General features: G+C 43.6%; 1 protein-coding gene across 1 annotated transcript in view; it reads right to left on the reverse strand.

The window, feature by feature from the left end:
* Window positions 1-19,782, reverse strand: part of LOC143282378 (shiftless antiviral inhibitor of ribosomal frameshifting protein-like) — a 22,275-nt gene extending 2,493 nt beyond the window's left edge. The window contains exons 1-5 of the mRNA XM_076587995.1: window positions 19,711-19,782; window positions 4,380-4,488; window positions 3,569-3,612; window positions 2,952-3,089; window positions 2,301-2,401 (exon numbers count right to left, since the gene is read on the reverse strand). Of these exons, the coding sequence (XP_076444110.1) occupies window positions 2,301-2,401; window positions 2,952-3,089; window positions 3,569-3,612; window positions 4,380-4,488; window positions 19,711-19,755 (437 nt within the window). The 5' untranslated portion in view covers window positions 19,756-19,782. The remainder of the gene's footprint in view (window positions 1-2,300; window positions 2,402-2,951; window positions 3,090-3,568; window positions 3,613-4,379; window positions 4,489-19,710) is intronic.
* Window positions 19,783-20,779: the final 997 nt, after the last annotated feature.

Consider the following 20,779-nt stretch of genomic DNA (forward strand, 5'->3'; position numbering starts at 1 on the left):
TGGTTAATTAAGTCTGTGATGCGTGCAGATTACAATCAGAATGAGCCGGACGGAGTAACTTTCATCATCTCGGTAAGAGAAATTCAGCGTGGTTGACTCCCTCAGAATCCAGGTGAGAATATATCTATCATCTCACAAGTGAGTAGGAGAAAGTAAGTGTGGTGAAGTCTGTGATGTGTGAATATTACAAGCACAAGAGTACCGCATATATCACAAACGCACACACAACAAATGCATAGCAATAAAACCTTCTTTTAAAAAAAAAACAAAAAAAAACAACAAACATCATCTTCCCACCGCAAGTCTATCTAAAATTGCTGGCGGAGGTTTTGGGTGAGAAGTTCATTTCTCTTCAACATCGTGGGGAAAAAACAACAACCAAAAAAACATATAACCAAAAAACAAACAAGAGAGGCAAGGCCTTCAAGACTCACTTGTGATACACTTTAAAAAAAAAAATGTAATCGTTAAAATGTGTTCTGTATTTGTTATTATAAAGCTTCGGGTTAAAAGAAAAAGAAAAAAAAATGTAGCAGCAGATTCGAACCCCGCGAGTTCGAATGAGAAGAAAGTGTCTTATCCATTACACTACCGTGGCTCTTTAATTGACGTTCAAAAATTTAATATATAAACATGCTTTTTTAAAGGGCGATAAATCGATTGTGGTATTCGCAGTGAGAACGCTGTTGAAATCATATTATTCTGGTGTATCTTGGGCACTCAAAAAATCTTTAAGAGCAATTAAAAATTCTTTTTAAGTCCGCGGTAAAGGAGACGTGGCTATCGCCGCAGTCACACGGCAACATTTAGCCGTTTTCTCTGGATCTAGATAGATGTACAAGTTTAGTTTCACCCGGTTGACACGGTCGATTCAATTTCTCTTTATGTTCATTCTAGTTTTATAGTTTTAAAGTTGATATGAAAATTGAGTATTTTGTTAAACTAATAACATGTAGAGCCAAGTACAAATACTTATAAACGTCATATGAAGTGAAAAGGACTTCATTTTGAGAAAAATCAAGACTGGAATTTTTTTGCGTTTCATCAGTTCAAGGGTATTAACTCTCATGGTTTATTATTTTTAACTGTGAATTCCGACTGATTCTATGGATATTTTTATGGCAGTTTTGGCATAATCCAGTAAGTGATGAGGCGTTCACAAATCTTTCTCTGAATAAATATTTAACGGTCTCCTTCTCCAACTTTCCATCACATGTTATCGTGTATTGTCGATTGAATACAAGATTGAACGGGCAGGTCAACAACTTGAAACAAAATGGCGTCGTTCGCGTTCGCGAAGAATACTGAGCACGCGCTTTGAATATGTATAAATATGTGTACGCAATTGATTTTTGCCCATGACCTTCAGGGCTCAGCCAATAGATCCATAAAGTCCACTCGTCGTATTGATTTTAGTATTTTCCGAAAAAGACCACTTGGGCGAATGAACAACATAGTGAAAGCCCTGTACACTAAGAGTAAAACACACAAGCTTTTTATGTATTGAGTATAATTTTAAAATGTAATGTTTAAGATGAGAAAGATCAGTTTAAAGCAAATTAAGCCCCCAAGATTTATTACAAATTAATTTCCCTTTTTTACTATCTGCACCAAAGACATGCAAAATAAATGTAACTTCCATGCTTAGCAAAAGAAGTTCATGTTTGAACAAACAATGATAAAAATGACTGCTCTTGTTGTTGTGTCAGAATATCAGATCAAAGTGCCAAGTTTAGAGAATAAAAAAATATAAATATAACAGTAAATTCAGTTTGCATATAATTTGGCTTCTTTTTTAATTTTTTTGTGCCCATCCCAGAGGTGAATATTGTTTTAAACAAGATGACTGGAAAGAATTTAATTTTTCCTATTTTTATGCCAAATTTGGTGTCAACTGACAAAGTATTTGCAGAGAAAATGGCAATGTTAAAGTTTACCACAGACACACACACACACACACACACAGAGACAACCGAACACCGGGTTAAAGCATAGACTCACTTTGTTTACACAACAAACAAAAAAAAACACCAAAAAAAACGTCTGGGAGATAGGAAACGGAAGACTGCAGAGAAGATGCAGCGAGAATGACGCTTTTCGGTTCTTTTTTTCTTAAAACGTGTAGGTGGGTTTTGTTTGTTTGTTTGCTTGTTTGTTTTGGGGCTTAGTTTTGTTGTTGTTGTTGTTTTGTTGGTGTTGTTTTAATCCACCGGCAGCTGAAAACTCGAAGAAAACGGAACAAGGTATCAATTAACAATACACAGAGATGGAAGAAGGCAGAACTACTACTAACTACTCACCAGAACACATTACCACACACACAGGAATATTCCGCCAGTCCCCATTCCTGGTCCCTTGGAACAGGGTCGTACTTCGTCTTGCAGATTTTACACGTGGACACCTGAAATGATCAACACACGAGTATGAAATAACTAAATAATATATCAAATGAATCCAACCGGTTCGTATCGACTTGATGTTTTCGGACACTCACTGAAGCACACACACACACGCACACACACACACACACACGCACACACACACACGCACGCACATACACACTCCGACACACACACACACGCACGCACATACACACTCCGACACACACACACACACGCACCACCAAGCAAGCACACACAACACACACACACACACAGAAATACACACAAACACACACACACACACAACACACACATACACAAACACACACACACACACACAGAAACACACACACAAACACACACACACACACACACACACACACACACACACAGAACACACACACACACACACAGAGAAACACACACACACAAACAGAAATACACACACACACACACACACACACAGAGAAATACACACAAACAAACAGAAATACACACACACACACACACACACACAGAGAAACACACACACACACACACACACACAGAGAAACACACACACACACACACCTCTTTCCTGACGGGCACCTTTCTCCACCAGTAGTTGTCGCAGCCCTGGCAGGAGAAGAGTCGGATGGTGGCCTCCAGCCCTTGGGTCAGGGTCTCCTGGATGTAGGCTGAGTCCTTCCTCAGCGCTTCCACCAGGGCCTGCACAGCAACATCAGCATCAGCATCGTCTTCGTCATCGTCATCATTATTAACATCAGCGACGTCGTCGACGTCATCACCATTATCGTCGTCGTCGTCGTCGTCAGTACCATCATCATCATCATAGTCGTCGTCATTATTATCGGCATCGTCGTCCTCATCAACACTTCCATCGTCGTCATTGTCATCATCATCTGGAGACTGGTCTTGGGTATGTTTTTCGTTTTCCTTTTTTTCTCTATATATTTGCTGTATTATATGTAGCCGTGCTCCCGAGTGGTTTATCAGGGGACGGTACAAAAGAACTAATGATGATTTACTGTATTAAAGGATAGACAAGAATTCTCTGCTTGGTTACATATATTATTTTTCTCTTTTCGAGAGTGCAGCATGAAAACATGCCAAAGCGGCATTATAACTTTTCCAAAAACCAATGTTTCGAAACAACAAGAAAAAGAGATGTATTATGATATATTTACCTCGTTCCTATCATTGATAAGGCGTCGAACTTCCACTGGGTCACCTGTCAGACAGAGGCAGCAGTCATTCTGATTGGCTCCCACATAGGTGGATGGATGTGGTAGAATGTACTGATCTAAAAATAGAATATATTTTTAGATCAGTGGCTTGAATGTTGGAGGGTTATGAGATTGAGTGGTGAGGAGTGAGAGGGGGGTGGGAGAGGGGTGCGTTTTTTTTGTTTTGTTTTTTAGTCTGTTTGTTTGCCCGTGTACCCCCCCTCCCCATCCTCCGCCCCCCTCTCTCTTTTCTTCTTCTTCTTCTTTCTGTCTTTCTCTCTGTCACAGACACACACGCACACACACACACACACACACACACACACACACACACACACACACAGAGCAAACACGCGCGCGTACACACACACTCACACACACACACGCACACGCTATTCGCACAGAGAGAGAGAGAGAGAGAGAGAGAGAGAGAGAGAGAGAGAGAGAGAGAAGACAAGACAAATGGTTTATTGATATTCAAAATTCGAATAACACAGGAAATATTCCCAGTCAGGTGATGCTAACAGATGATGAATATATACAAACAAGATTAGGAAAATTTGTTTATGAATGCTGCTGCAATTTACTGCATTAACTGATTGATTAATTGTGTGTTTTTCATTCATTCATTTATTTACCATTGCACTTGTGTCTTATAAACCTTACGGTTTCATGACAATAAAATCTATTCTCTCTCACACACACACACACACACACACACACACACACACACACACAGGGAGAGAGAGAGAGAGAGAGAGAGTATACATACTGTTGAGAATGAAGTCGACAGCATCGCTCAGCCCTCCTTGCTCCTTCAGCACTTCCAGAGACTCGTCGTCAGAGAAGCGGCCCTTGAACAACTCGCGGAGTTTGCGAGCCTGTAACCACACACCAGCAGGTTTTTTAATAATGAGTTGTGTATGCATGCACTAACAACACTGTTAATTGATTCCATATCTGACGTTTTGTTTTATGTTTATTATGTGCTGTGCGTCGGACTGTGTGGTTTGAGAGACTGGATTATGTGACGAACCTTTGGGTGCATATGTAGGTAATTTTTTTGTTTGTTTTATAATATTGATAAAGATATACTGTATTGTATTGTATTGTATTGTTCTGCATTGTGCTACATTGTATCGTATTGTATTGCATTGTATTGTATTGTATTGTATCCTGTTATATCGTATTGTGTTGTATTGTGTTTTATTGTATTGCAAGCCGATTATATAAAGGAAACCCTTAAAACAAAACAATGTAACATCACCGTTTACACCAAAAGAGACAGACTGACTCCGCGCGCGAAATTAAAAGAACAAATTTGACCAAAATGACTCCAAGAAATGGAGAAATTTTGACAATAAGAAAACAATGGGAGTTGTTGTTGTTGTTGTTTTGTTTGTTTGTTGTTGTTGTTGTTTTTTACAAATGTTACTCCAAGAAAAGGGAACACATTGACAAAGCTGTCTACAAAAAATGGGAAATTTATGACAAAGCTGGTCTAAGAAAAATAGGACAAAGTTGACAAACTGGTTAAAAAGGGACAAATTCAAAAAAGCTGGCTCCAAGAAAGAGGACAAAATCGACAAAGCTGGCTCCAAGAAACAGGACAAATACGGCAACGCTGGCTCCAAGAAACAGGACAAATTCGGCAACGCTGGCTCCAAGAAACAGGACACATCTGATACAAAGCTTAACTCCGAAACAGGACACTGTCGAGGAAGCTGATTCCACAAAACCAGAGACCAGCAGATGCTGAGGACAGAAAAAGCGAGCGTGTGTGTGTGTGTGTGTGTGTGTGTGTGTGTGTGTGTGTGTGTGTGTGTGTCTCTGCCTTCTCTCTCTCACTCTCTCTCAATCTATCTCTCTTTATCTTTTTGTCGTTGCCTTCTCTCTCTTTATGTCTCTGTCTCTCTGTCTCTCTCTCTTTCGTGCTGCGCGTCTCACGACAATATTCAACTGTCTTCGATTCCGCGCAGTTGCCGAAGAGGTAAAATGTCAAACGCTGTCTCCATGCGGGAAACGAATGGTGATGGTGGCATCGCTGCCGACAAACAGCCTATGTTGTGGGTTTGTCCCAAGCTGGGGTATTGACTGAGGGCGAGGAGGTCATGTTTCACACACACACACACACACTTGCTCTTTCCACGTGGGCGCGGCATGGCACAGTGCTTCTGCAAGCCTCGCTTCCCTCCCTCCTCACAGAGCTTTACAGTGAGGAGCTCGGTCGTTTGGAGTTCCTGGTTCTCTCTGTGTGTGTGGGCCAGTGAACCAGCTGCAAGCTGATTGTTGTAATGAAATAAAAGTTCTGTTTCTCTCTCTCTCTCTCTCTCTCTCTCTCTCTCTCTCTCTCTCTCTCTGTCTCGCTTATTCTTTGTCTCTGTCTCTGTCTCTATGTGTGTGTGTGTGTGTGTGTGTGTGTGTCTGTCTGTCTGTCTGTCTGTCTGTCTGCCTGTCTTTGTGTCGTAGTGACTGTCTCTCTCAACTCTGCCCTTTCTCTCCTCCCATCTTGCAACCCCTCTCTCTCTCTGTCCTGTTCTGTTTCTGCCAACACCCAACCCCTCTCTCTCTCTGTCCTGTTCTGTTTCTGCCAACACCCAACCCCCTCTCTCTCTGCCCTGTTCTGTTTCTGCCAACACCCAACCCCCTCTCTCTCTGCCCTGTTCTGTTTCTGCCAACACCCAACCCCCCCCCCCCCTCTCTCTCTGTCCTGTTCTGTTTCTGCCAACCCCCAACCCCCCCCCCCCCTCTCTCTCTCTCTGTCCTATTCTGTTTCTGCCAACACCCAACCCCCTCTCTCTCTCTCTGTCCTGTTCTGTTTCTGCCAACACCCAACCCCCTCTCTCTGTGCCCTGTTCTGTTTCTGCCAACACCCAACCCCCTCTCTCTCTGCCCTGTTCTGTTTCTGCCACACTCAACCCCTCTCTCTCTCTCTCCTGTTTCTGCCAAACTTCCCTCTCCCTCTCTCTTTCCCCACACCTCTCTTTCTCCAATCCATCTGTCAATCTCTGTGTTTATGTATGTTTGTTTGTTTGTTTCTCCTTTTTTGTGTGGCCTCAGTTGCAAGCGGGTCATGGAACACCCGTTTTCGTACGTACGAATCTGTGTGTGTGTGTGTGTGTGTGTGTGTGTTTGTGTGTGTGCGTGTGTGTGCGTGTGTGTGTGTGTGTGAATCCTTGAATGAATACGTTTTTAGTTCTAATCTCTCTCTCTCTCTCTCTCTCTCTCTCTCTCTCTCCAACTTCTCCTCCTACTTCCGCGAATGACACATTATGTTATCAGTGTGGTTCTTTGACCAATGACAACCGACCACATCCTTCAAGACTGTACAACGCATGCAGCATCCAGGAGGAAGTACTGACCAACACCGACAGCAGTGGAAGCCAAACTGTACGGCACCATGGAGGAGCTGCGACGGACGGCAGCCTTCATCGAGGACACCGGGCTGCTCACCTAATGGGAGGCGAACGAGGAAGAAGAAGAAGAAGAAGTGCGGTTCTTTCTTGCTTCAGATCGATTGCATTGCCATTTAACGAGAATTTGTATTGATATTTCGAAACAGTCTAGATGACAAATAAAGTTTAGAGGTTCTGTTGGTGTTGTTTTTTTTGTTTTTTTTTTTATTTAATTACTGTTTGTTACAACATATTTCTCTGTGTGAAATTCGGGCTGCTCTCCACAGTTCAGGAACCACCATTTTAGTTCCTGTCTGCAAGCGTATTTGTTTTAGAGTGAAAAAAAAGAAGAAGAAAAAAAAACGGTTGGGGGTTGGGGGCTCGGAGGGTCGGGGTGAGGGGGGGGGGGTGGCGGTTCGAGAGAGAACAGAAAGGATGGATTATGTTGCAGGCAGTTACATACACACACTGTTCTCATACCAATAGCAGGGCCACGTGGAGTAGTTTTTTTCCATACTTTATAGAATGTATACTTTAACCTCAGAATAAACACGACTAAAAAGCCCATAGCAGCACTAACTCAAACAGATCTAAGCAACACAAATTTGCTGTTAAGCACTAAGCATCTTCAAGGAACACACATTCCCTACTAAGTAGCACCTACCAAGGATAAGCATCACACACTAAGCATAAGCAGTACACACTTTAAGCATAAGCAACACACAGCCATCTAAACAGTTCCTTCTAAGCAGTGCACATATCCTGCTTAACCTTTATCATTAAAGTGGAATTTTCGACAGAATTTTGCCAGAGATAACCTTTTTTGTTGCCGTAGGTTCATCTGTGTACACTAGCCTTCGGTTTGTATTCCTCTTTTTGCCACAACAGATTTCTCTGTGTGAAATTCGGGCTGCTCTTCCCAGGGTAGAGCGGGTCGCTAAAGTGACAGCGCCACCCTTTTTTTTCTTTTTTTTAAAATCGGTTTATCGCCTCATCCGAGACGGCTACTCAAGGGTGTAACAGATATCTGGGTCCGTATGTTATGGGAATCGAACACGTAGACGCTCGCTTCCTGGTCAAGCGCATTACCGCTGGGCCACTGATCAATAGGTTCCCCGCAGAATGAAACTCCGATTGCTGTAACGTGCTGTCACGTGCACAAACTCTAAAGACAAAGTGCGAGAAGGAATCCTAAATGCAGCAAAGAAATGGAAGAAATCTAATATATATAGAGAGAGATGGGTGGATGGTTTATTACTGTGTTGACCACTGTTCCAATAACTTTTGAAAAAAAGCAAATACAAAATCTTATCATAGATATCACATCATACTTTGTAAAGTCATATACACTCAGCTACTCTGTATACCTAATACACTAAACACATCGTAAACAACATATACTGAGCAAACTGCACTCAGTTTAAGTTGTAGCCTGCGCGATTACTTCATAAGTGGCACATGCTTTGTTAAGCATTCGAAGAACAAAAGTGAATCGTAGCTAAAAATGATTTGCACACATAACTGAATTGGTAGTTCGGTTAAAAACTGTGAACGTACGGCACTCTGTGTGTGTGTATGTGTGTGTGTGTGTGTGTGTGTGCGCGTGTGTGTGTGTGTGTGTGTGCGCGCGCGTATATATGTGCGTGTATGTGCGCGTGTCTCTGTGTCTGTCTGTTCGTCTCTACCTTGTGTTCATGGGTTTTGAGTCCTGGGTGCACAAAATGAAGCAGTTATAGAGAGCGAACCACGCCCAATATATCCAAACCCAGCTGTACGTCGAAAACAGTAGAACTGGTGCCAAAATTTGATGTTAACCATTCTGTATTCTGTCACCGACAACCCCCATCCCACCCCTGTCTCCCAACAGCAATTTTTCTGCACCAATGCAGGTGGGCGGGAAGACATGTATAGGCTGCATACATAGGTATACACATACATATGCCTGTTATCATGTACACATACATACATGTGTGCATGCATACATACAAACAGTGCACGTGCATGTACGTGCATGTACGAGCATACAAACTTCGGCCACACACACACACACACACACACACACACACACACACACACACACACACAACCAACCAAACAAACAAACAATTTTTTTCTGTAATAAAGCACTAATTAACGCTATAGATATTTCCGTTTTTGACACCTAGGGTCAATACGAAAGGTTGAAAGGCTAACGAGAAAAGAAAAGACCGTGATTAGCTGGGCCAGTGCACTAACTATTAGAGCTGATCAGTTAATTGTGAACACAGATGTCCCAGGCGTGTGCGTTTCATAACAGCTGACTATACAGCGTGGCTGTATCGTATCAGACAACATTCGCAGAAGCATTCAGCAAGTAAAGCAGACTGCAGTCACTTCACGTGAGTTGTTTCTTTGGAAGCATGGATTATGCTGCATGTGACATCATTTCGGACACACACACACACACACACACACACACACACACACACACACACACACAGAGTCTGTTTGTCTGTCTGTGTCTGTGTGTTTGTGTTTGTGTCCGTGTCTATTCCATCTGTTTCTTCATTTTTTTCTGTCTATTTTTCCAACATGAATCTTGTTAATTGTGTGATACGTGGCTAGATTTTAGTTCTCGAGACCCTTTTGTCAGACAATAATAATGATGGAGTCTCCCGTAGGACTGACGGATGAGTCGGCAGGCAGGCTTATCTGTCGGTGTGTGTCCTCATATGGGAGAAGAGGCCGATTCTGGATGCGCAGCACTTCCCACAGGTGTTGCAAGGGAAAACGTCTCCAGAAGCTGAGCCCTGCTTCCTTCGCTCAAGCTTCTCCTTAATGGCCAGCGTTCTCTTGTTTTCAAACGTCTCTATATCACTAGAGCACAGCATACTCCAGCGAGAGCGGTCAAGGGCATCAGTTTCCCAGGAAGCGATGTCTATGTCACATGCTTTGAGGTTTGTCTTCAAGGTGTCCTTGAAGCACTTGCAGGGTCTTCCAAGTTCACGGTGGCCTTCCTTCAGCTGGCCATACAGTAGCATCTTCGGGATCCCGCTGTCTGTCATGCGGACAACGTGTCCTGTCCACCGTACCTGGCACTGGGTCAGCAGGCTTTCGATGCTGGGTAGGCCGCTCCTCTCTAGGACCTGGAAGTTGGAGGCCCTGTCTTGCCACTTTATGCCGAGGATTTTTCGTAGGCATCTCGTGAAACTGCTCAAGTTGTTGAATGTGACGGCGATACGTCGTCCATGTTTCACAGCAGTACAACAAGGTGGTCAGCACAACAGCTCTGTAGGTTTTGATTTTGGTGCTGAGCCTGATGCCTTTGTTTTTTCACAGCCTGTTGCTGAGTCTGCGAAAGGCGGAGCTGGCCTTGGCGATGCGCAGCGTCACTTCTGTATCAAGGGCTCCGTTGCTGCATAGGGTACTGCCCAAGTAGCAAAACTTGACGACTGACTTGATCTCTGTGTCATCAATCTTGATTGCAGATGGGGGTGAGTCTTGCTGAGGCTGATGGTGAGTCCAAAACACCTGCAGGAGGTTGAGAACTTGTCCAGAATGAACAGCATGTCTTCATGGGTGTGTGCAGCAAGCGCGCAGTCATTAGCGAAGAGGAACTCTCTCAACAGAGCCTCAAGCACCCTGGACCTAGCGTGGAGTCGCCGCAAGCTGAAAAGTTTGCCATCTGTGCGAAACTGAATGTAGATGCCCCGGTCACAGTCTTGGAAGGCGTCAGTCAGCATGGCAGAGAAGAGAATGGAGAACAGTGTGGGTGCCAGGACGCAGCCCTGCTTCACTCCATTTACCACAGGGAACGGAACTGACATGTCAGTATATTCCTGTACTCTCGCCTGCGTGCCTTCGTGGAATGACGCAATCAGCTGGATTAGGCTGTCTGGGCAGCTGAACTTTAGGAGGATCTTCCACAGACCACGGCGGTTAATCGTGTCGAAGGCCTTAGTCAGGTCTACAAAGACCATGTGGAGCTCCTTGTTCTGCTCACGACACTTCTCTTGCATCTGGCGTACGGCAAACACCATGTCACATGTTCCCCTGCCTGAGCGGAAGCCGCACTGTGCTTCAGGGATAACTGTGTTGGAGACATGGTCAACCTGTCTGTTCAGTATGATGCGGGCGAAGATCTTGCCGGCGATGCAGAGGAGAGAGATTCCGCGGTGGTTATCGCAGGATGTTTTTTGTCTCCCTTCCGTTTGTAAATGTGGACAATACAAGCATCTTGAAATCCTGGGGGACCTCCCCTCTCTCCCAAATAAACTGGAACAGGGCGGTCAGCTTGTCTGTCAGCAATTCGCCTCCATACTTGTAGATGTCAGTGTGGATTCCATCCACTCCTGGTGCTTTTCCTAACGCTGTCAGCTTCAGGGCCTTCTGGGTCTCGACTTTGGTGGGAGGGGCAGCTAGCGAGTCACTGACTGGTAGCTGTGGGAGGGCTGCAATTACCTCGTCAGATACGGACGAGTCCCTGTTGAGGAGGGTGTTGAAGTGCTCTGCCCAGCGGGCAAGGATGTCTTTCTTGTCTGTCAGGAGGGTGGTCTGGTCCAAGGCTCGGACAGGGGTTGATCCTGTGACTTTCGGCCCATACACAGCTCGGAGGCCATCATGTAAGGTCTTCGTGTCGTGAGCATCAGCAGCGGACTGAAGCTCTTCGAACTTTCTCTCCCACCAGGTGTTCATCATCTCACGCAGCCTCTTCTGTACGAGTTGCTTGGTTTACAAGTACTGGTTATTCTTCCTCTGGCAGTCTTTATTGGAAATGTGATCCTGATGCCGTATATGCAGTGTGTTCAGGAGCTTGGAGATTCCAGAGTCGTTCTCGTCAAACCAGTCTTTGTGGCTCCTCTGTACAAAGCTGAGTGTGTCAGCTGCTGCTGTGTACACAGCATCTCTAAAGGTGTTCCATACCTCTTCTACATCAGTCGATGCAGGAATTTCTTAGAGAGCTGCTTGGATTTGCTGCTGCAGCACGTCCTTGGTGATAGGGAGGCGGTGGATGTTCAGGTTCCTAGAGGGTTTCTGCCTGGCTGGTTGGAGCTTGCGTGCAAGTCTGATGTTCGTCTTGCTGCGTACCAGGCGATGGTCCGACCAACAGACTGCTCCTCTTACGCAACGTGTAATGGAAACATCACCTCTGTCCCTCTGCTGGACAATCACATAGTGCAGCATGTGCCACTGCTTGGAGCAGGGGTGCATCCATGTGTTCTTGTATTTGTCCACTTGTTAGAAGAGGGTGTTGGTGATGGTCAGTCCATGCTGCGCGCAGAGCGAGAGCAAAAGCAGTCCGTTGGAGTTGCACTTGCCAGTGCCGTGCTGTCCTAGGACTTTTGGCCACGAGAAGTCCACGCCGACGCGGGCATTGAAATCCCCAAGGATGATCAGCCTGTCCTTTCTGTTAACCGCTGAAATGGTGCGGCTGAGCTCCTCGTAGAAAGATTCTTTAATGTCATCAGGGTTGGTCATCGTCGGGGCATAGCAGCTGATGACTGTGGCGAAGCGATCCTCGGACAGCTTCAGACGCAGGGTCATCAGCCTATCGTTTATCCCACGTGGAAGGCTGTCAAGCTGTTGTGCAAATTTGGTTTGTATGGCAAAGCCCACGCCTGTGGTTCTTGGGGTGCCATCTGGCTTCCCAATGCAGTAGAAGGTGTAGCCCCCTCCAACTTCCTCCAGCTGGATTTCACCAGCAAACCTGGTTTCGCTCAGGGCTGCTATGTCCACATGGTAGCGATCAAGCATACTAGCAATGAGCGCTGTGCGCCTTTCTGGTCTGTCGTCTCTGTCCAAAATGGTGCGAACATTCCAGGCACCAAGAGTCAGGGCATGACTCCTGGTTCTTTTCTTCTGTTGTTTTCGACCGCTAGTGTTGGATGTCCAAGTAAGTGCAGTTTTCTACCAGGTACTAGGTGATGCAGGCTTTGTTTGGGGATCCTTTTATTTCCCCTTCCCCGTGTGGGGAGAGCAGTGCTGTCCCTAAAAAGGGCTGCTCTGACGCTGTGGGAGGATACGGGCGCTGCATCTGCCCCAGTCTACGGCGGACGACCATCACATCACATGCGGCAGGTAGTACTGGGTTACATGGTACCAGTAGCAAGGGCTATGCCCCTGACCTGACCACAGATGACCCATACAATAATAAAACAAAGTTAATAACCATTCCATTCTCTCAATCTTTGCTGTGTAGTAGTCATTGAGCTGTTTGGGGAAAAGAGAAACTCTATAGTCTTCTACCCCCGAAAACGGAGTATGGCTGTTTACACGGCGGGGTAAAAACGGTCATGCACGTAAAAGCCCACTCGTGTACATACGAGTGAACGTGAGAGTTGCAGCCCACGAAAGAAGCAGAAAAAGAAGATATTCTTCTGCAATTTCGGAGGCATGGGTGATTCGCAAGTGTAGACAATATTTTTTTGTTTTATTTCTTTGGGATTTTAAAGCATTGTTCTCAGTTCAATTCAGTTAAGTTCAAGTTAAAAGTCTTTGATTTCTGCTTCAAACAATTAAATCAGAGAAAAAGTTTGTAGGCTCGCTAAAATGCAAGTCAACAGAAAAGAAAAGAAACGAAAAGAAAAAAAGCGGTATACTCATCCTTCATTACTATGCACAACTCTATTAGCATGTGAAGGGGAAACACTCAGGTACTTCTTCTTCAGAGTTCGATATTGTTCGGATACGTCAGACTTGAAGTTTCGTCGCCCTGACGAAGCCCGTGGTTTTCTCCAGGTCAGTCCGGTCACCACAAAGCTGTGCCTGTAGCTCTACTCCCTAGGGCCAGAACTGGCGTCGTAGATCCTCATAAGTGGGGCAGTGTTGGAAATATGTTCTGGGGTCACAGGGATTGAGGTACGAAAAATCTAACGTTCTATAAAAATAAAAAATAAAAAAATAAAAATAAAAAGTGAAAAAAAAATGAAGAACTAGGAAAATTTATGAATAACCACCTCTTCAAATACTGTTCGCGCGCAAACAGAAGGTGTGACAGTGTAAATAATTAATAATATTCATTTTCGAGGATAATAGACAGATAAACACTTGCGTTCTCTTCTGATTTTTTTTAACCACTTCACTGCTTGGGCTGACGAGTATTCTCGTCAGTGAAGGTCTGTCACTGAAGACAGTCCGGGCTGACACAGAGGTCAGGGTGTCAGTCACCTTTACTGGTATTGGACTCCTTCCTCTTGGGACAGTATGACTTTTGTTTGGCGAGATCGATACTTTGGTAGTGCGGAAAAGGCAGTAACTGCACTTAAAATTGATACCACACTAATCTTTTTTTTTCTGCTAGGGCCCATCAGTCAAGGGGTTAACTGTAGAGTTGAGTTTAAACGACCTATCGGCTTCACGCCCTTAAGGTCAAGTTGTTTGTGGCTGTGGTCTTATCCATGGGGTTGTGTGATGTGGTCAAGGCGTTGGTCCTGTGGTCTTGTGCAAGGGGTTAATCCCGTCCTCGCTCTTTATACGAACTACCGTGCTCGTCAGTAATATATGACAACATTAAAAACAACAACAACAAAAACAACGTGATACAGAAAAACAAGTACATGCCATCACTATCAAATGAACTCCATGAAAGTGATGCTGAAAACAGACAGACATACAGACAGACAGAGTGACAGACAGACATGCAGACAGATATGCAGACAGACCGGGAAACAGAGAGAGGGTCTAAGAGAGCGGGTGGTGTTCGGAGAGAAGGCTGAGGGGGTGACGCTGTGTGGAAGAGAGAATACACAGTGACAGTCACTGGGCTCAGTTTCACTTTCAAGGCGTGCAGCGCGGATTGGCTGATGCAAAAATAAATGAATAATTAATCAGTTAATTTGAAATAATTCTAAAACAAAACTTATTTTCTAAAAAGTAGTGATTAACAATGATGATGATGGTGATAAGAAGAAAAAGATGAAGAAGAACTCTTACAAAAACAGTAACAATAATAAATGAAATAAAGCAAATCACCAAAATCAGCAAGATATGATAAAAATGAAAGGTATGTTGAAGGCAAATGGATTATATGGACGAGAGAAGAGACAAAGACCAAAAAACAGAGACATCGAATAACTGGTCAAGACAAGCAAAAAACAGATACAGCCTATTATAAAACGGAGAGCGGTAAGAACCGTCCCAGATGCTAACAGGTCAAAGCCCACAGCAGCAAGTGCGGTAGCACCCAGGGGGTTGCAAGTCATTGTCAACTTTTAGCTTCAGTCAATCGCTTCCGTGTTACGAAATCCCAAACAATCAGAAGTGAATACAGATTCATGGCCACGATCAATTCAACTTCTGAACAACTAGAATTAAAGACGTGACTCGCAAAATAATTGCAAGTGTACAAAATGTGCGTAATCTGTCATACTGTTGGATGGCCTGTTATTACTTTATACGTCTATGTTTCATTATAGACTGATATATTGTTTTATGCCTGTCATCTGTGATTAGAGAGAGAGAGGGAGAGAGAGAGAGAGAGAGAGAGAGAGAGAGAGAGAGAGACTGATTATCGTATGTGTGTCTTGCTTCCAAGTTAATGTTTTAGCAATCTTGTGCCTGTTATGCATACATGCACATTGTTCTTGTGTTTACGCCACAGCTTAATTTCTCTTATAGGAGATGATAACGAAGTATTATGTATTCTGTATTTCGTGAGGAAGGAGCGATTGTAGAGGGGATCAATCAATTAACGTGTTAAAGGGGGAACTGAGTATACCCAGATTGGCTTTATGGTTTACATGAACGGCTTTTAGGAAATGATGGCTCATCCAATAATTTTCAAAACAAATAAATGTGTATCTCGAGAAGAAGAAAAACCTATATCTAAATGTGAAGCATCGAGCAGTCATGGAGACCGACATTATCAACAAGATTGTGACGTCACAAACACGTAGACTCACTTTGTGAGTGTAGTAGATCGAAACGATTTCGTTGGAAAATACTGTGCACGGACTTTTCAAATGAACTGTGCGGGGACAATGTTTGAATGGATCTGGCTTAGTTTCATAAATTTTGAACCCGAGTTTCCGGACGAAGAACTAAACAAGCTACTGAAACATCAACAACAAAGAGAGATCAAAGTTGCGAGTGCCGTTGGTGGAAACTGCGGCGTGTTTGCCCAACCCGTTGAACCAAAAGACAGCACATGTTGCAGAAACAATGATTTGATTGTCACGGCTTTTGAAAAAGATGAATGTGATGAGACTACATTTTGCACCACAGAACACCTGTCGTTTCCACGGGCTTTTTAAGAATCCGTGGTCGTTTCCCCACAGTTGTGACGTCCCGACTGACCACTTTCTGTCTCTTTCTAGAGAGCGACAAGCCCAACATGGCGGTGGTGCCCAGTGTTGCGCCAGGCTGACAGTTTACATCGATATAATTGCTTTAATGCGCAGATATCTTCAGTTTAATGCATTGTTCTATAATTATTGAGCCATTAGCCAGGTTTTTAGAGCATGAAGCTATTCAGGTTTGTGTGCCCTTTCGGCATTTTATGCATGCATATCGATCCATTGTGCAGGTCTTTCACGCCACACAAACAAATTTCTCATTTTGGAGATAACAATGAAATATTATGTGAGTTAGGAGCGTATGTTGTGGGGATCGCGCATCAGTTAATAACATGTTATGATGCATTCTATGTAAGCACGTGCATTGTTCAAGTGTTATACACACCAACTTAATTTCTCTATTGGAGATAATAATAAAGTATTCTGTATTTTGTCAGCAAGAAGCGTATGTAGGGGAGATCGCGCATCAGTTAACATGTCATGAGGCATTTTATGCATGCATGTGCGTTGTTCACGTGTTTAAAACCACAAATTAATTTCTCTTATTGGAGATGATAATGAAGTATTCTGTAAGTAAGGAGCGTAGGCCAGTACATTGCGGATCGATGAGAATGCCGACTGTGAAAACAAAGCTCGGCACGGCTCGACATTCCCCTTGCACGCAGCACGGATCAAGTTTCCTGTGCCCTAGGACTGATTAGTCATGCTGCTTTTGACAGAGAAACACTGAGATCTTCCTGATCAATATGGACATGAAAGCTCTCTTGTGTCTACGTCTGTCTGTCTCTGTCTCTGTTTGTCCGTGTCTGCTTCTGTCTCTGTCTGTCTGTGCCTCTGTCTCCATCTATATGTTTCTTTCTTGCCCCCCCCCCTTCCCCCCCCTCTCTGTGGATATCTTTTTTTTTTAATCTGTGTGTGTGTTCCTGAAAGCCCCAGACCTTACTAGACCTTAAAGAATAAACTCGGTTGTTGTTTTTCTTACAATGTGAAAAGATGCATCTCTCTCTCTCTCTCTCTCTCTCTCTCTCTCTCTCTCTCTCTCTCTCTGTGTGTGTGTGTCTCGAACATGCAAAGAAGAGGTGACCGAAGAACGCCCCCCCTCCCCCTCCCCAAACACCACCCCCCGCCAACTGAAATCCCATACGAACTGGACCCAGAACTATGATTTCCTGATCAGTTGTTCTGACTGTGAAGGAGGGTCGTTTGTCACTTTTTTCATTTCATGGAGGTCTGTATGGACCCACGTACACTGTGAATGATTAATAAAATAATAATAATAAAGTCAGATACAGAAGCCGTCGCAGTGAACGCAGGAACTATTATGATAAAAGTCAGTATCTGTGGTAAAACACGAACCATTCTACAGCAAAACCTGTAGGCATGATTGGCTACGCCTTTTCGATTACAAAACTATAATAATGATAATATTATTATTATCATTATCATTATTGCTAACATTGATATCTATATATCTATCTATTATAATGATTCTTCTTCTTATTATTATTATTGTGATTATTATTGTTCCAGGCGTTGTTGTTGGCAATGTTGTTTGCGAATGGTGGTGTGTGTGGTGTTGTTGTATTCGTTGTTGTTTTTACGATCTGTCCAAACAGATCAACGTCTTTGCTGTTCTCCAGACAAATGAGACTTAGAGAGCAAACTACAGTTCCGATAGGGTTAGCCAATAGACAATAACGAACAAATGCAATTTAAAGTTCCGTGCAAAACAGTTCAGTAGAAATAGTTCTCTGTTTTGAAATTTGTTCACCCTTTCAAGAAAACAACAACCACACACGCGCGCGCGCGCGCGCGCACACACATACACACACGCACACACACACACACAGAGTCTGATCAAAATAAAAGAAAATAATACAATGTTAAGTTTCTGTTTTGAAACTTGATTTCCCTTCCCCACAGACAGTATGATCAAAAAGAAAACAAAAATAATAACTATGGATGGCTGTTTGTGTGTGGGCGAAGGCAGTAACTAGTTGTTTTTTTTAAGCCGCAAAGGCTTACGCTTGATCCTCGCCCTGTGTCGCGGTTTCACATCATGTCGGACCCCACTCTTCACGATGATTCAGTCATTCTCGTCTTCCTCTTCAGTTTTCAGTGTCCAGTTCGGAAAGTGTCCTCTGCATTTCTCAAACAGTATTCAGCCTTGCGCTGTTTTCTCAAACTGGATTTTGTCATTAATGCTGACATGGATTACTGGATCTTTAACGTGGGCGGGTTTTCAGCGGTTTTTTTGTTTTTTTCTTGTTGTTGTTGTTGTTGTTGTTTTTTTACTATGTTCACAAACGAAAGAAATTAAGACCCTACCAGTTCGGCTACCAGATCTTCCTGGCAAATATTAAAGTAGTCTCATCCGTTCACTAAACGCTAACACTCAGTGGAACCGAACTCAGCACCTTCATATTGGATTGAAAGTCCGACGCTCCAACAGAGCGCGCGCGCGCTTGTCTGTGCAGTGTGTGTGTGTTTCTATGTTTGTTTGTTTGTGTGCACAGACAAGTTCGATAACAGGTGAAGGAAGGGTGTAGAGTGACTGACTTGATAAGAATGATACCTTTGATAACAAGAACCAGAATAAGAAGACGAGAAGATGATGAGATAATGATAATAATAATGATACTGACAACGTATATCTATGTAGCGCTGACTCTTGTGCGGAGACAGATCACTCACGAGTTTCAAACACAAATAGATATATAACCCTGAAACAAAGAGACGAAAGACACAAATTTTCAATGCATGTAGACAGAAGGCCAGATGAACTATGAACGGGAAGAGTATCGATAGAGGTGAGTCCAGGTATTTGACTTGGCCGAAAGAGGGAGATCTCCCCAGAGACAGAAAAAGAGCGGCGGCCGATTGTCACGGTGGAATGTTTGAATCTGGAAACTGACATGGAAACAGAGTGGATGTGATGTTGACCTGAGAACAGAGTGGGTGTTTCGCTCCACCACAAAGCTGTCACACGCAATGTTGGTTTGATCAAGAAACAGCTGAGAGACTGAGACGGAACAAACCGTGAGCTAACCATATGGGACGATCGTTACACCTGATGAAGATAATCAAAACTCGCGTGAAGTTCCAATGAAACACTCTTTTCCTTTCCCGGGATAATTGTTGGGTTGGGGGGTTTTTTCCCCATAGTACACACGTTGTTTAGCCGTTTTCCGAGAAAACTCCGTAACTAAAACAGAAGTCAGTGATTCCACGAAACCCTTTTCCCTGACACGGCAATAACGCAGTTTGACTGAGCCTTAGGCCCACCTCAGTCTGGAGAGCGCAATGACATGCAGAACTGCTTCGTGCCTACTCCAGATCGACACACCTTAAACTGAGGTTTTTGTTGTTGTTTTTCTAGCAACCGTAAACATGGACAGAGACACAGAGAACGAGTACGACACGGAGCTCCTCTTACCTCTTTTTCTTCCTCCGCCTTCTGGTAGGAGTAGGAGTAAGCCATGTTGGCAGCGAGAGTGTATCTCCAAGGTCCCACCCCACCCGTCAACTGAGCGATAACCACTCAGTGCCAGACACTCGGAACCTGAAGCAACAGCAGCAGCCGCGGCGTCTGTGCTCATCGCTGCTGCTGCGCTAGTGGCTGCTCTGTGTGTGTGTGTGTGTGTTTGACTCGACACGACTCAACTCGACTCGACTTCATTTATTGCCATAAAATCCCGAAGGATTAACAGACACAACAAAGAACAAAAGGAACAAAGAAATAAACGGTCATCTAATACGCATGCAATGAAATACACAGCGAGTGTTTTTTGTCATCGCAGTTGAATAAATCACTTGGTTTTAGGATATTGTTTTGTATTTTTCTAGTGATCACATTTGATTGATGATCATACTGCTGTACAGTTGTAATTAGATGATTTCGCAAATTATCTCTGGGAATATTTGCCTATCTTCCTCGTTCGATATTTAAATAATGTGCGCTTATTCTGAGTTGACAAAGTGCTTGTTTGTGAGCAGGATCGATTTTATCAGTTAGATAATTCTCAGTTTGATAATCGTTTCTTTTAAATTGTTGTAGAAGTCTAATCTGTTGTTTTCAGTTTTCCTCTGTCTCCAGAATTGTATTTATCTATTTCTTAGTAGTTGTTGACGTAATGTGAATTCGGTTAAGTCTGCTGTTACTAGATGTCGACTCATTAATCCAAACATGACCTAAGCCTACACTTGTGAAGAATACTGATTCTTTACAAATAGTATTTAAATTGTGTCCGGTTGGTTCATCATTGATATATAGACCTTTTCGATATGGCTGTCATCATGTGCATCCAGAATATGAGTCCAGTGGCCAAGAACTCTGCATGCATTATGAATTCCAATTGGAAATCTGCCCAATTCTGCTAGAGTTGGCAGATTCATTGTTTTAGAATGTACCCCTAGAACCGGCAGTTTGCAAACTTTTATATGTATTTGTTCATGTGAATGTTTCGAAGAAATATAGTTTCTAAAGAAATCTGTCATTCCTGTAT

Source organism: Babylonia areolata, chromosome 5 (assembly GCF_041734735.1).
Source record: "Babylonia areolata isolate BAREFJ2019XMU chromosome 5, ASM4173473v1, whole genome shotgun sequence".
NCBI lineage: Eukaryota > Metazoa > Mollusca > Gastropoda > Neogastropoda > Buccinidae > Babylonia > Babylonia areolata.